This window comes from Ambystoma mexicanum, chromosome 12 (genome assembly GCF_040938575.1).
Source record: "Ambystoma mexicanum isolate Mex_15411 chromosome 12, UKY_AmexF1_1, whole genome shotgun sequence".
Lineage (NCBI taxonomy): Eukaryota > Metazoa > Chordata > Amphibia > Caudata > Ambystomatidae > Ambystoma > Ambystoma mexicanum.
The window spans coordinates 62,101,584-62,117,471 of record NC_090936.1 but is presented as its reverse complement, the minus strand read 5'-3'; the positions used below and the strand labels follow the sequence as shown (position 1 = coordinate 62,117,471).

Sequence of the window (15,888 nt, the reverse complement as noted above, 5' to 3'; positions counted from 1 at the left end):
CCCATGTGCTACCTCCTCACACTGAACAGACACCCGGAGCCATTGAGGATGTCCGAACTACCAGACGGTATATGGGAGGCCGTGGGTGCCAATTTCTTTGGCCCTATCGAAGGGCAGGGGCTGGGGGAGTACGTACTGGCCATCACGGACGAGTACTCCAGATATCCTGAAGCTACAAATATCTCTTTGACGGCAGCTCATCATGTTATATCAGTGCTGGACCGCATCTTCACAGCTTACGGTGTCCCCCGGATAATGAAGACAGACAACGGGTGCTCGTTTAATGGACACAGTTTCGCAAAATTCAGTGAATACATGGGGTATCACCATCATAAAGTCACTCCGTTGTGGCCCCAGGCGAATGTCATGATTGAGAGGTTCATGGCCAACCTAAAGAGGGCCTTGCAGGTAGCCAGGCTCACCGGGCAACCCTATGAACAAGTACTGCATCAATTACTGAGGGACTACCGAAGCATCCCGCATAGCACTACTGATAAAACCCTGCCTGAGGTAATGTTTGGGAGAGATATCCGGAACACGTTTACCCCAGGTCAAGCTGTCTGAAGATCAAGCAAGGGAGGCTGGGTGGGAAGGCGGGGTGTGGGCAGACCTTGCTGTATATTGAATAAAGAAGGACGCGTGTGAGGAAGTTCTGTGTCTATTTTATACCACACAGTGCGCGAAGGAACGCCAGCGAAGCCACAACACGCAGCCATCTTGGATTGCGCCCCCCCTGCACCCTAAGCGGCCTCGACCTCTCCAATTTAATAATTCTACGTACTTCTCCGTTTATGTGCATGTAAGAAATGGACACCACCATTATCAGTTAACACCCGGGGTCGACCTACGTGGACACTCATTTACCTGCAAAATTTACCAGGTTAGTGGGCTTTTTCGTGGGGGGCCGTGAATCCTGCGCTTCTCCTCTCATTAGCTCGTCACGTGACTGCGTCCACTGGCGAACTGGAGAGCCAAATTGTACCATGCTGCTTTTAGTAAGAATCCCAGTATTGCAGGTGAGTTTACAGATATGTCCTTTATTGTGCCCTGTGTCTAGTAACTAAGTTAGAAGGTCCGGGCCCAGCGACTCCCACCACCACCTATTTAAGTCAGTTCCAAGTGGTAGTTCAGAGCTCCAGTGACATCACACACTCTCAACACACACACTGCAGCAGACAGGAGCAAGTAGAACATGCCAAGTGCTGCACAAACATTCATTTATGAATACCTGCTTCCCGAATCCTAATCCGCTTTGTTTTTCTTCAGGGCACCACACTATCCTTCCCTATACCCATCTCCGCTAGTCTCTCCTGCGTGCCGTGCCAAATCCAATAACCCTTCACTGGCTAGAGTAAGAGTACAAGTTACCAAAGCTGGAATTTTTTTTGTTGCTTCGTCGTATTCTCATACACGTGTAGACCCCTTAGTCGAGCATGGCTTGGCAGCGTGTGACTCGACGTTCTGACAGGCCGCTTCACAGTTCACCCACAGCGCCTCGACCTCTGGCGTGCCTGCTTCTCAGGTCCAGTTCCCACAATCATGTCTCCGGGGGTCCCCGCTGCCTGTCTCCCTCTCCTCCCCCAGCAGCGGCCAGATGCCTGCCTGCCCGTCCGCCCGCCTCCTCCACAGAGTGCTCGTCTTCCCCCCCTCACACTCCTTCCTCCCGCCCGCCGCTCCGCCCGGCTCCAGGCCCAGGCGGGAGGCGTCGGTTGGCCTGCGCTCGGCACATGACCGCGAGTCCCGCCTTCCCCCCTGCTCCGGAGAGGCGGACAGCTGGAGGAGGAGGCTGCGTGCGGATCCGGCAGCGGCGCTGGTGCTGCCCTCTCCGCCCTCAGAAAATACGCCGGGCTCCGTGTTTGCCCCCCTCACCCTCCCTCCTCTTCACACATTTCCGCTTAGCTTTATTTACAAATAAAGAAGGAATCGCGCGGCGGGGCAAGCGGCGCCCTTCTTCTCCTCCGCTCCCTGCCCAGCAGCATGGGAGACAAGAAGAGCCCGACCAGGTGAGATGGCGGCGCGGCGGCGGCGGCCGCACAATGCAGCCCGGGCTGACAGACCGGGGCGGACATGGCGGCGGTGGCCCTCACGTCCGCACCGGCCTCCCGGCCTGCGGGAGCCTGGCTGCCACATGTTTCTTCAATACTCCCCTCCCTCTCCTTTCTCGCCCCCAGGGTGTTTATATTCTCTCACTCTCCCGCAGGCCGAAGCGGCAGCCGAAGCCGTCCTCGGACGAGGGTTACTGGGACTGCAGCGTCTGCACCTTCCGTAACGGAGCCGAGGCCTTCAAGTGCATGATGTGTGATGTCAGGAAGGGCACGTCCACACGGTGAGTGAGTGAGTGAGGGCTGGGGAAGACGAGCGAGGGAGACTCTGCTGCTCTCTGCCTGCACACCGCCCGGGCCACCCGCAGTAGCAGCAGCAGCCACTGGCCATCTGTCCCTCCTCCTGCTGCTGCTGCTGCTGCTGGGGCTGCCCTCCCCCGCCTCCCACTCCAACCACCCCCACTCCAGGCACACTCGCTGCCTGCTGCTGCAAGCGCTTTCATCCGCTAGTGCACGTCTAGAGGTGGGATTTATTTTTCCTCTTTCTTATACGTTTATTTATACATTTTTTTTTAAAAAAAAAATTCGGGTGAGGGTGATTTGGGCTAACTATCGCATAGCGTTTCATCCAGAAAAAAAAAGAGTCGCTAACAATAGAAAATGGTCGCAGGCGATCTTGCTTGGGCTCCTCGGGGCTTGAGTGACGGACAAAAGTCATTAAATATGTCTGTTCGTTGCATTGTAGCAGTTTATGGTCTGCACGATAATGAACTCTTTACTGATGTGCGGTTATGCTCATCAGTACGAAGGATATCGCGCTGGGTCCATTGTTCCAAGCGGCATTTTCATGTTGTCTCTGGATACAGAAGTGTCATTTGAGGGCGTTGGACAAAAAAACAATCTTTACATACAAAATAAGATTCAATATGGAGTGCATCCAACGTTGAGCCGAATACTATATTCATGGTTGAGACCAAGGTTTGAGAGTCTATTAGAATTTAGCTTTATGTATCGAACGGCTACAACGCTAGAAACGTATCACGTCCCGACATGATTTTTTTTTTTCTCCATTGACAAATAGAGAACTCGAGGTATGTTTTTTTTTTTTTTTTTCGTTTTCGGTGCATGCCTAGTTTGTATGTAGTTTGTTTTACAACGCTGCTTTTTACACACGAGTTTGATGGAAAACCATACAAAGTGCGAACCATCTAAATGTTTCATACATCAATTGTATAGTACTCCATTGCTTGCTAGGTTGGCGCAGTTTAAATCGGAACCCTAGTTAGTATCGGTGCCCAGTTTTGGAATAAATAACCCCTAGACAATTACATTGAGCCTTGTCCTACAGTGCTCGCCTATCTAAAATAATAATATAGAAATATGATGGACTAAAAGTCTGTTGGAACATCAGTCTGTGAAGTATTTCCTTATGAGCACAACCAGTGTGTCACGACACACAGCCAAACTGTATGTTATAAAATGACTAACGAGCTTAACACCCTGGTCCTTGATGCACTGCTTAAAATAAAACACATGGGCCTTTCGTGTACTTTCTCACCGTTCTGGTACTCTGCCTTTGCTCAGCAATGTCTGCTTACTATTGTTTAATAAAGCCTGACCTCCGATGGGGAGGGTCAGGGCTCATTCACAGGCCCGGATGGGCCCCACACACTCAGCACTCAATGATACAGAACCCACTGCTTCTGACCTCAGTCACGGAATGGCGATCTCCCGGGCCGACGTTTATTCATGCCCACGTGATTGGGCCCGCATTGGTATCGTCACATTCCTCCCAAACTTGGAATGCTGGACAAAACTAACTTTTACATAATTGTCTCTTACTGCTTCTCTTCGGTGGTATAAGCCTTGGACCACATACCCGTGTAGCCAGGATGACTGCTTCGGCCTTTCTCTCAACTTGTACCACGGATGAGTCCTCTCAGGCTCTTCTACCCTGGGGGATCTTGTACTGGTTATGTCCGGCTGGAGGCCCAGGATTGGTTTGTGATCAGCCAGCGGTGGGGTGCTATCGCCTGCTCTTGCTGGCGCCTCAGATCTTGTTAAAGGGGTTCCACCATTTGCCTTGTCCTCTGGTCCTTCTCTTCACATCATCGTTGGGACTTTTTGAAAGTAGGACACATTGCACTTCACCACCTCGGGCCGCTGTCAACATGCTATGTTTGGTATCTTGGACGGTCCAGGGGTTGGACTCATAGGTCATTGTTATTTTCTTTTGGGTGCCCTGTTCTTTACCAACACTGTGTCCCCCAGGCTGTAGCTCTTTGTGCTGAGCGTGGCCTGTGTGGCTTTCCCTCCCATTTCTTCTGACTCGTCTTTCTTCGATGAGGGGTATGTCTGGGTCAGGGCTTACCCAGCTGGGGAACCTCTCCTTGTATTGGCACCCCGAACATTAGTGCTGCTGGGCTCACTCTGTACACTGCCGTCGGCCATGGTTGGTTGTGTTCTTTTGCAACATGTATGACTTTATTCAGGGACCCCATGAAACGCTCTGCGTTGCTGTTTGCTTGTGGCCAGCATGGGATGATTCTCCTGTGTTTGACACTCGGGCTGTTGAGGAACTGCTTAAGTTCTTGGCTGGTAAACAGCAGGCCATTGTCGCTCTTCAGTTTTGTGGCTATACCGTGTGCTGCAAATATTTTCTCAAGTGCTGTGATTACTGACTCTGCGTTCGTGGATTTGGCATGCTCAACTTCCGGGTACCGGCTAAATTCATCAACTAGGACTGAGTTACATACCCCTCTCCGGCAACGGTACAAAAGTCCATGCTTACTGACTCCCACCTTGTATGGCTCCTGGGCACACTGGTGATTGGTTTGGGCGACGCCAGTCTCCTTGATGATTGGCATGCTGCACAGGATTCCACTAGTTCTATCACGCGATGTTGTATTTGCGGCATCCACATTCTGTATTTCAGATACAATTGGGTTTTTAGTATGCCCTGGTGGCCTCCATGCTCTAGTTTCAGGGCCCTTTCTTACAGCATCTCAGGTAGGATGATTCTGTGCCCTTTCTGCAAGATGCCTTCTTCGGACAGCGTAAGTCTGTAGCGGATACCAAATGGTGCCTGTGACGTTTTTTGGTCTGCCGGTGTGCGCTGTGCTACAGATGTCAGGTAGTTTTTAAAGTCTCCTGATTGGACTGCTTGGATGGTTTGTTGCAGACCTGCATCTGTCCTTGTTTTGTCCGCTTTCTCTTGCAGCGTGAGTGTTCGTGGGCGAGCGCAGGCAACCACATGGCATACGTGCTCTTCTGTCTTCGCAGCATGCTGTCCCTTGAGTTTTGTGGCAGGGCCTGGGTGGCGGGACAAATAATCTGCTGGATTGTGTACTCCAGCTCTGTATTCGACATCAATGATGAACAGTTGTAGTTGTAGCATCCACTTTTCTAGCCGTGCTGGAGGGTGCTGAGCAGATCCCCTGAAGATTAGAATAGTGGCTTATGATTTGTGAACATTCTAGCCGGTTGTCCTAGCAGGCACACCCTGAAATGGCAACAGCCCCATAGAATCGCTAGCGCCTCCTTCTCAATGTGCGCATAGTTTTGTTCTCTCTTCGTTAGTGCTCAGCTGGCGAATGCAATAGGGTATACGCTGCCGCCTTTGTCCACTTGGGTGAGGACTGCTTCTAACCCTACCGGGCTCGCATCTCCTAGGAGTTCTTTTTTAAAGAACGCCATTCTTCTAGTGCTGGACAGTGGGTGCTTTATGTGTTGGAATGCTTGTTGATGCTGTTCTGTCCATTCCCATTGTTTCTCTTTGTCCGCTCCCTCAATGGCGCTGCAAGGGTAACTAGATTGGGTATAAATCTTGCGCAGTATGTCGCCATGCCCATGAAGCTTCTCACTTCGGACGCTCATGTGGGAGCTTCTGTGCCTTTTATGTCACTCACTTGGGCTGGGTCATGCGATACTCTGTCGGAGCTGAATACATACACGAAGAAATTAAGCTCACTTTGTTGAATTTGAATGTTTCTGCATTCAGGGTGAGTGCAGCCTCCTCTAGTCGTTGGAGGACTGCTGCTAGTAGCTCGTGGTGCTCGCTGGTAATGGTACAATAAACCAGGATGTCGTCACTGATATAAGTGGTACCAGCAAGGCCGTGAAGTACTCTCCTAATCGCGTTCTGGAAGACTTCAGCCACTTAGGAGATGCCGAAGTTTAATCTCTTATACCTACGAAGGCCTAAGTGAGACGAAAAAGTTATGTATCTCGATTCTTTCGCAAGGCGTAGTTGCTGATGGCTCGAACTCGTGTCTAGCTTGCTGAATACTTGAGCTCCCGTAAGGTCAACAATCAACTCATTGATGGTCGGGGTGACATGGCATTGATGTCCAATGGCCACATTGGGTAGCCTCATGTCGATGCATATTGTTACGGCATTGGGTTGCCTTGGTTTTTGTACAACGACCATCCGTGATACTCATGTGGTGGGGCCGGATGTCTTTTAGATTTATCCCAAGTCTTTCGAGTTCCTGCTCCACCGCTTCCCTCGTGTGGAAGGGGACTCGGTGGTGCCGTACAGCCTTGGGTTCTATCATCGGATCGATATGTAACTTTATCTTTCTTCCGTGGACTCAATGGTGTTATCTGAGCAGGTCATCAATCTCTGTCAAGTTGATGCTTAATGAAAATTGTATAGGGTGCAATTTTTCTGCTGTGCGTCAGCGTCTCTAAGCCTGCGTCCACTACATACACTTTGGTTCTGCACGTGGCTCTGTCGTATGTTAGGTTTGATCGGAATGACCTGTGTACCGTTAACGGTTTCCTGCTGCCATATGCAAACAGCTTTACTTGTCTGTCCTGGAGCGTCAGTTTCGGGGCCAGTTTGTTATACGTGTGGATAGGCATGACGTTTAACGTCACTCCCATGTCGATGACCACTTTGGTGGGATTTCCGTCTGACAGGATCGTACATGATGGCCTATTGTTCTGCTTATGGGCTTCGTTTTGTGCGGCTTTATGGCAGAGGTCATGTGCACACGATGTTCTTTCCTGTATGTTTTCTTCCGCCTTTCTTTCCCTCGACTGTCTGGGGACACGCATTTGTCGAAGGACTCTTCTGTTCCACTGCTGCTGGGCGATCTGTGTGCTGTCCGCTGCGCTGGCTTTTCCTCTTCCTCTGTTGGCGGGAAGATGTGTGTTGGTTTGAGTGTCTTTGGGGTTGTTGGTTTGATTCTCTCAGGGTCGTGGGGTACAGGCACATGGCTGCGAAATGGTTCAGCCGTTTGCATTTCCGGCAAGTTATGCCCCAGTGCGGGACATGGTTCGCCTCAGTGCCATGGGCCGTCACATTATTTGCAGGTGTCATTTTGCCCTTGCTGCTGTCCACGTCTCATGTTTGGTGTCTTTCATCTTGTGGCCGTGCGTCTTGTCGCCTCCGGATTGCTGTCACCTTCTTCCTTCTGGTGGCTGTGTAGCGGTAGGCACTGCATGGCGGCTTTTATCACTGCTACTTGGTCATCTGTTCGTTCTTGGAGCCTTCCCATTGCCAGTATGCAATCTAGCGGCACATTCTTTTCCGACAGTATTGCCCGTCGCAGCTTCTCTGACTATAGCCCATTGATAATTAGTAGACAAATTGCGAATTCTCCGTTGGGGAATTCACACCCGACTGCCAATTCCCTCAGCCTGGCGTGTAAATCGTCGATTGTCTCTCTCCCTCTGACGGGCCATGCAGAAATAGAACCTTTCGTAGTCTGGGTTGAGTTTGGGCTTAAATTTGTTAGTTAATACCATTTTGGCTGTGTTATCATTGACAGTCCCGTTGTTTGGGAGTGTGTTGAATAGGTGCATTGCTGCGGCGCTGATGTTTAGCAGCAGGAGCATGCGCTTTCTTTTCCCCTGAGTGATGTCTCTTGCCTCCCAAATGGAGTTCAAATGGCCGGATCCATATGCCCACGAGTAATGCCCCTGTGGTGCGAGGGTGAAATGGCTTCATGAGCATGGTCTGTGAGGTTTCTTGGCTTTCGGGTCTGAATATGCGGTCTCTTCTTGCGGCACTGCAGCCTCCCTCTCTTGATGGGCTGGCACATGGGCTTGACAGGTCTGCCGAGATTTTGGGTTTTCTGGTACGGCATGCTTTTTGCACGCTTTTGCCCGTGGCAGCACGTGTGCGCATGCGCTTTTCTAGGGGACTCCTTTTGGCTATGTTGGGCCTCACCTCTGTCACCCCTTGGGATGGTATCAAGTGTGGTAACCTTTTTGTTTTATCAGGTGGATAGTCCTGGTTACCTTGCAATTACTGGTTCTCGTTGGTTCTCATACATAGAGATTGTAACGCGAGTGCCGTCTTTCCAGTGAGTTTTTATTTGTTATAGTGTAGACACATGGTCTAGTGGTGGTCATCCGACACGTGTTTTGACCCTGAGGGGTCCTTATCCAGGCAGGATTAAGTGTTGATAGGGTGGGGGATGCTGCCCCAGAATGTGTCTCATAAGTTGTGAGTAGGGATATGTCTCTCCCAGACTTGGGTCTTTCGTCGTCCAAAGCTGATGCTCTTAACCTTGGTGTTTCCCGGAAGTGGAGTGAATGTCGAGATCTCTTTATGTACGAGAACCAATAACCAGTAATTGCAAGGTTACCATGACTATCCACGTTTTCTCCCTACCGGAGGTGTGGGTTCACTTCTACCCACCTGTGAACTTGCACAGAAATATCTAGAGCATCATACCAAACAACGAGCGCAGCCCGGGAGTGTTCATATCTAGAGCCCAGCCTTCTCTCTAGCCTTTTGTTCTATCAGGTTTGTCCCACTCTGTGGAGCTGGACCAGCCACAGATTGGCCTTCAGCTGCTGTTGCTGCTGGCAGAAATTGGGTCCTTCAGATGGTTAGTTGGGCAGGCAGCAGAGTGGCTTGTGGACCGTTGTAGCGTTCGTTTCGGTCCTGGGAGGGGGGGAGGGGGGGAGGGGGAGAGAGGGTGGGGAGAGCTTCCCCGTCCCCAGTGTTTCATAAAGCCTGACCTCTGATGAGGATTTGGGGGGGGGGGGTTTAGGATGCATTCACAGGCCCGCACGGGCCCCACACACTCGGCTCTCAATGATACAGGACTCACTGCTGAAGAACTCGTCCCCGGAATGACGATCTTCCAGGCCGGCGTTTATTCACGCCCACATCACGTGGCTCGGGTCTCCCATCGCCCACGTGATTAGGCCCACATTGGTAACGCCACACTTTCCAATTTAAAGCTCTGATCTTGTGGTTTACACAAGAGGGCACCATAAAGCAGTTATGCAACATACAAAAGTGTAAGGTGCATCTTCAAACTCACGCTAGTGGTGACCCTAAAGCATTCTGGTGTGGTGTGTTTTTTTGTAAAACGGACACCTCCAAGGTCTGTCCATGTGGTTGGCCTACTTCCTCAACACTCTCGCACCAAGTAGAGAGGTTGTCCTCTTTAATCTGCATTCCAGAGGAAAGGGCAGCAAAGCTTTGTATTACGCCAATGCCATCTTTGACATAGCTGCTTCTAATACTAGTGTGCGGTAAGGTCGTTAGATCCAGCATGTATTCTTCACTCTGCACATAGGGTTAAACCCCAACTGGCGGGCGTCACTCTCTGTACCGTGGGAGCTATCTTTGCTAAGAGGATGTGTGAATGCCACTGGTTGTACTGTTTAAATGCAGCATAATGTAACAAACTAGGAAGCATCTCTATGCATGTCTGATGCCTTGGATTAACCAGTTGTGTCCGCAAAACCGTCTTTCAACACCAAGCTCTCCGTTTTTTATGAAGAGCGCTGCACTCAGGGGTATGTGCTCCAAGCTTCAGAGCTCCTGTTTTTTTCAAAGCATATCGATTTGTTGCTGCACAGCGAATGCGGTTAACATTGAGCAGTTACACGGCGCCCAATTATACCTTCTTATTTCAAGTTGGTTTGAAGGCGAAAAGCTCTCTCGCGCTTTGGGCGTCTTTTAAGGCTTTTTAAAAGCTTATCTTGCAGTGTTTGTGTACCTTCATACACTTCTCTGTATAAATGGTTAACTTCTTTTTATTAACCACGTTGGTGCAAGCACACACACTTTCGATTCAGCCAAATCATAATTTGACTGAGACGAAAATACGTCATGTTTATTTTAGCTTGAAAGCATTGCTGGTTAGGGTAACATGTTTGATTGGGTCCTCAGAGATGCCTTTTTTTCAGAATATCCCTTTGTGACTTAATTCTCACATGCTTGTAGGGGGAAGTCATGCTGCCTTATGTAATTATGTAAAGTAGTTAACCTGCACAGTCCATGAGTAAGTAGGTAGATGTTTTGTGTTTCGCAATGTACTGCTCTGCCAGAGGCATAGTTTTTTTTTCTCCAAAGCGTGTACTCCATCACGAACCTTGTAGTGATTCATGGGGGGTTTGCGAGTTGCCACGTTGAGAATGCATGTTAATAAAAACACTCGGCTGTTCCGCTTATGGTTGATCATTTCCCTACTCCCTGTAATGAAAGTAACTCCAAGATGGAGTGGCTTGATTCAAATTGAAGTGCATACTTTATTGAAGTCCGATTGATGGAGATCTTTGAACCTCTTCTCTTTGTAGTCTTCAGTTTATTTTGTTCCCTCGCTTTAGATCAGCCCCAATTCTTGCAGCACTCCTTATTTGCCGATTTGTTTGTCAAGTGCTGGCTTCGAAAAAGCAACCAGACAGGCAAAACTGTATCTGGGCACAGGTGTCAACTGAAGGAGTCAGACTACGCAGATGAGAGATAGTCTGCAAAAATTTAGGTTTTTCTGAAAATAGACCTTACGAAGCTCCCTCGGAAGCTTGCTCCACAGTTTGGGATCCATCATGGCAAAGCGTCTGTCGCACCTGGAACAGAGGAACAAGCAAAAGATTTCAATGCATACATCAGGCACCTACTTGGCCGCTGGTGGGTACCAGGGAAATGGAGGGGGGAGGCAAAGTCCAATATGCACTTGACCCAGTAGAGGATGTAAAATTAAATCCTCTGCTGGACTGGAAGCCAACTAAGCTGATTTTTGAATCTTTTGAAGCTTATCCAGTTGGGAATTCGTTATAGCAGCATAGCGCGCTTTGCCATAATCCGTATAAGAACTGATGAGTCCCAGTGACCAACTGCCAATGTTCTTTAGAGATAAAGAGCAGGACATTTTTCAATAACTAATAATTTATTTCTTATATAGCGCTACACACCCATAGGTCTCGGAGCGTTCAAATAACTAGAAGACCTTACTATCCCACAGAGTGGTACTAGTTTTATCAACCTCGGAAGGATGAAAGGCTAAGTTGATCCTGCCGGGATTTGAACCTGCCACAACAGACTGCACACAGATGTCAGGTGCAAGCGCTTGGCTCGCTGTGATATGACCGGCTATTGAGGCGAAAGAAAGCTCCCCCAGCTAGTCCATTAATTTATGAGGAAAGAGATAAGTTGCAGTCCGACAAGATCACCAAATTTCTTTCTTTTGAAGCAAAATAAGTGGAGCCCAAACAGTAGTGGAGGGCTAGGGATGCAGTGAGAATTGTTTAGTGAATATTTTGGGCCAAGCAAGAGAACCTCTGTTTACTATGAATGAGTTGAAGGCTGTTGCTAATAAGCCAGTCATGAGTTGTGGGTAGACCAGCCAAAGCAGAGAAGGTATTGGAGGATTTATTTGTGTCCTCTGCATATGAAAGATATTGAAACGGTCCTTTGTAGCATTGTCATCAAGGGTTGCATATACAGATTAAACAACAATAGTGACCACTGTGAGCCTTTAGGCAGTCCACAATCTGATAGGTTCTGATGTGTAAAGACCAAGGTGACCCAGTGATGAAAGTCGTGAAACAGTTGACTGTCCAGTCGCTCATCCCTTTCAAACTCACCATGTAGCCCTGTAATAGTTAGGTGGTGATCTTCTTCATGACCGTTGCTGCCTAAGTTTAATGGGCGATGGTTGTGAAATTATTTAAACCTAGCAAAAAGTACCAGTTCTCTGACGGTGTCTGTAGATGGCCATGACGAGACTCTGAAAATCACTGATTCTGTAGGTTGCTTTTTCCGATTCGCTTAATGTGCTTTGCACCCTGAAGTAAACTGCACTGAGAATGGCTGCATGTGGCTGGCTGATATACCCTGGTGCTCCTTATAGAGGAGGGGGGGCGGAGGCAAGAGTTGGTGTGCTGCTGCATACTGGGACCTTTTGTGCACTCTCCCTACCTGTCGCTTCACCCTGGCGTGGTGCAGTTCATTACGGTGAAAATATCTCAAACTGTATCCTAGGGCCTTGAAATGTGGGTTGGGACCTCGCGTTTTGTTCCTCGCGTCGAGGCTGGTTCTTTTATGACCGCATTGATGTTTCGCTGATTCAACAGTCTCATTTGTGAAGGTGCTGAAGTCTGGGCAAAGGGGTGGGGTGTGCAAATGTCATTTAGCCAGTAATGTCCGAAGGGTCCTAACGGATAACTATGCAAAATGTGGTGCAGATTGGTGAACAGTGTGGAACTGTAGAAGTACCAATGCTGCGCCAAGCCACAAACCTGCACATTTTGACTTTTTTTATAAATATAGATGGAAGCATCCAAAGAAGGGTTTTTTAAGAGGGGAGAGCTTAGAATGATGCTGGCACCATGCCTTGAGAAAAAGCTAGATTAATTGGTTATCGACCCGGGGCCCGAGTTAAAGGCCCCAGCGGCAACACCCTATCCGGCAAACCGATGTTAAAGCCATTAGCTCCTCGGGTTTCCAAAGCCGTAACTCGGGGTGCTAAAATAAAAAAGGATTTCATTAATTGAACAGGACACGCAAGGCGTTCTGTTCAATGAATGAATTAATCAATTAACTAATGAAATCCTTTTGCAAGATGGCTGCCACGGAAAGGGGATGGCAGGGCTCTTCAGAGCCCCTCTTACCTTTCCATGCCAGCCGGATAAGCGGCTGTGGTGGCAGCCTGCGCTGTCACAACAAACAGGTAAGGGGGGGTTGGGAAGGGGTAAAAATAAAAGGGACGGAGGGTGGTGGGAATATGGCGGCGGGGGAGCCGACCGTCAGGTGGGAAGGAACTGAATGACACCTGGCCTAGTAGGATCGTTGTTCTGTCTTCCCCTTTGTTCCCCCTCCCTTGCCTCGTCGCGCCTTGAAACACTTGTGTATAGGTGCGCTATGCCATATCATGTTATATCATAACTCAGGCTTTCACTAGCGCTACAGGCCGGCGTTCCTAGCCACCTAATAGGCTGGCTCCCCCCGCCAGAGTGCTAATGAATATGAGTGACAATGGGAGCGAAATGCGATGCTGAGTTACCTGCTACCAAGGCTAATATAGTATCCAACTTTAGCTGCATAGGTTGTAGCTGACGAACTAAGGATGAAACTTGTTCAAACAATGTGGGTTGCAATACAAAAGGAGAGCAAGCCTGTACAGCATTGTCCACTTTTCTCAACTGTAGACCATCGCTCAATCTGACTGTAATAGGCTTGCGTTCTGTGTTTTCAGATCCTTACTGGCTATAGGTAGACAACTAACAGTCAGGCTTATGTGATTTGGTAAGGTTGTATTGAATATCTGTGATTTTAGAAACAAAGAAGACGTTTAAATCATGAGCCAGCTGTCCAGAAGGAATAAAAGCAGTGGACAAGCAAGAAGGTTGAAGATGGCTCAGCATCTATGTGCTCGCCTTGGAAGCAAGACAACGCGGAGCAACACCGGTTCAATCCCCGGGTCCGCGCTTAGAAACCTCTGGGTATTAAGAGTGTTATAAATGACCTATTGTATCATAAAGTTCTTGATGGTCATGAAAGGTTCTTTCGGGTTGTTACTCCCAAAGGTTGCTTCTGAATATAGGAGGCTTTAGTGAGAATAATCACTTTCTTGTAGGCTGACTATGCTTTACGAGCTGTCTCTAGATAGGTGGAATTGCGGTGATGCTGCTAGTTATTTTCTGCTTTTCTGGCTTAAAGCCAGTAAGATCGGTGAGTAACGTGATTTAAAGTTCTTTCCACAATTCACCCGCTTCACAGGGGCTTGCTGATTAATTACTTGCAGCAGGTTATGACAACACTGGCCCCACAAGGAACTGCAGTCAACATTGTTAACCAAAGGAGGTATATTGACTATTAAACGTGATGGGAATTTGTAATAAAGCATGCTTAGATCGATGGCTTTGGTGAACATCGTTCTGTGGGTGTTTTTACCGTATCAAATGAGGCTAGAAGGAACTGTTGCATATAATGATCGCTCCAATTTACAGCAGTGGTAATAAGGGACTTAAAAGCCACATGTCTTGTAAGGATAATATAAAGACAATGTCGAGCCAAGTGTGAGGGGTACACTGTAGCAAACAAGATAGTGAGCAGATACAAATGTCATATAGCTTCTTAGATTCTAAAAACAATCTGAGTTTTGCATCCAGCCCATGGTAAGAAGTTGCTAGCCAGCTAGGCCATACTGTATGAAACTTGGAATGTTGGCACTGTCTCTGAAATGGGGTCCATTTTAGGCTGAGCCAAGTGCTTGACAATCCCGGCGTGGCATAGGAATGGCTTTGCCCATCCGTACCAGTAAAGCCACATTTTGATGTGCCTCATTGCGAATTGGAAGTTGAATTTGGTTGTACTAGGATAGGAAGAATTGGGTGGGTAAGAGGTGTTTTCAAGATTTTGGTTATAAATGTTAACTCTTTACGTTTTGAGTTTGCTGGTCTTTTTCTTGTCTTCTGACATTGACTTCTTTAGTTGTGTGCTTGTCCTCTTCATCAGTGCTTTGTCCTTGGCCTGGTAATAGGAGTTGCTGTCCCCTCTTTGTTCCTTCATGTCTTTCCCAATTTTTTTTCAATGATCTGAGTTGCTTGAGCCACGTTCAACAACCGTCTAATACCACGCATGAAATAGCGTGTACACTACCTACAATCAGTCGGAAGAAACTTCGGCTTTATAGACTCAAAGTATAGATTTTGTTTTTATTTTTAAACAAAGTGACAATACTCCTGATGAAAGTTCTGCATACATAGAGAACTGAAACATGTTGAGACACTACAATTGCTAATAGAATAACCATTGATAGATTATAACTGTCTAGATAAGAACTTTCTAGATAAGGACTATACTAGTCTAGAGGCTATCTATTTTAGGTCCTCTAGAATACTATTGATCGGATTTACATTGATTGTAGTCTAGCCTAATGGGTCACGTCTTGTCACATATTTTTATACAGTATTTCTTGTTCACCTAGAACTACAAATTTAACTTGGTCGCGTTGCCTTGCTTTTTTCAAGTGGTATTTATGAAGCATGACTTTCACCATTTTCATGGTTTCCTGGAGTTGCACATAGAGGCAGTAAAGTGCATTCACAAGTGGGCCCAGAGCTTGCGGAATCTACTAGCCCTCTCGCATTGGCAAGCATATTTTTCTGATGGGCGAGTACCTTTGCATGGTGTTTGACCTTGTGGGTGACTAGGGGGGTGTTTGAAACTTTTATTTGACGTTTGCAGTAAATAGCAAATATGTTTCACTGTTCATGCCTGGCCTTTTGGTGACTTCATTTCAGAAAATATGAAGTGTGCTCATGATGACGTGCAGTTTTACAGAAAGTACTGGTAAATATGTAACCATGGGGAGAGTACACTTCTCTTAGGTCTAGTATGTAAACTAAGGAAGTGGCTCTGCAAGTTTAGTGGGATGTTCTAAGAATTTGCAAGGCCTGTGTACAGTGTAATTTGAGCAATGCTTCTTGTTGGTTAATGTTTGGTGGTGGGGATTTGCAAAGAAAGGACTTTTAGAAAGAATAAATCCATTTACAGTGTTTCAGAAAGAATACATTCATTTACAGTCTTAAAAGAAAGAGGCTTCCTATAAGGCTGGGATCTGTAATCATAGGATCTCCTGATTTTTTGGAC

General features: G+C 47.8%; 1 protein-coding gene across 6 annotated transcripts in view; it reads left to right on the top strand.

Moving 5' to 3' along the window:
* Window positions 1–1,520: 1,520 nt before the first annotated feature.
* The window catches only part of YAF2 (YY1 associated factor 2), a 150,380-nt gene continuing 136,012 nt past the window's right edge, over window positions 1,521–15,888 (top strand). Inside the window, exons 1-2 of one of the 6 annotated variants that reach the window (XM_069627994.1) lie at window positions 1,521–2,003; window positions 2,201–2,326. In XM_069627994.1, coding sequence (XP_069484095.1) covers window positions 1,978–2,003; window positions 2,201–2,326 — 152 coding nt within the window. In that variant the 5' untranslated portion in view covers window positions 1,521–1,977. Of the gene's footprint in view, window positions 2,004–2,171; window positions 2,327–2,517; window positions 2,566–15,888 lie in introns of those variants that run through there. The other 5 variants (XM_069627993.1, XM_069627992.1, XM_069627995.1 and 2 more) reach the window with 5 other exon arrangements.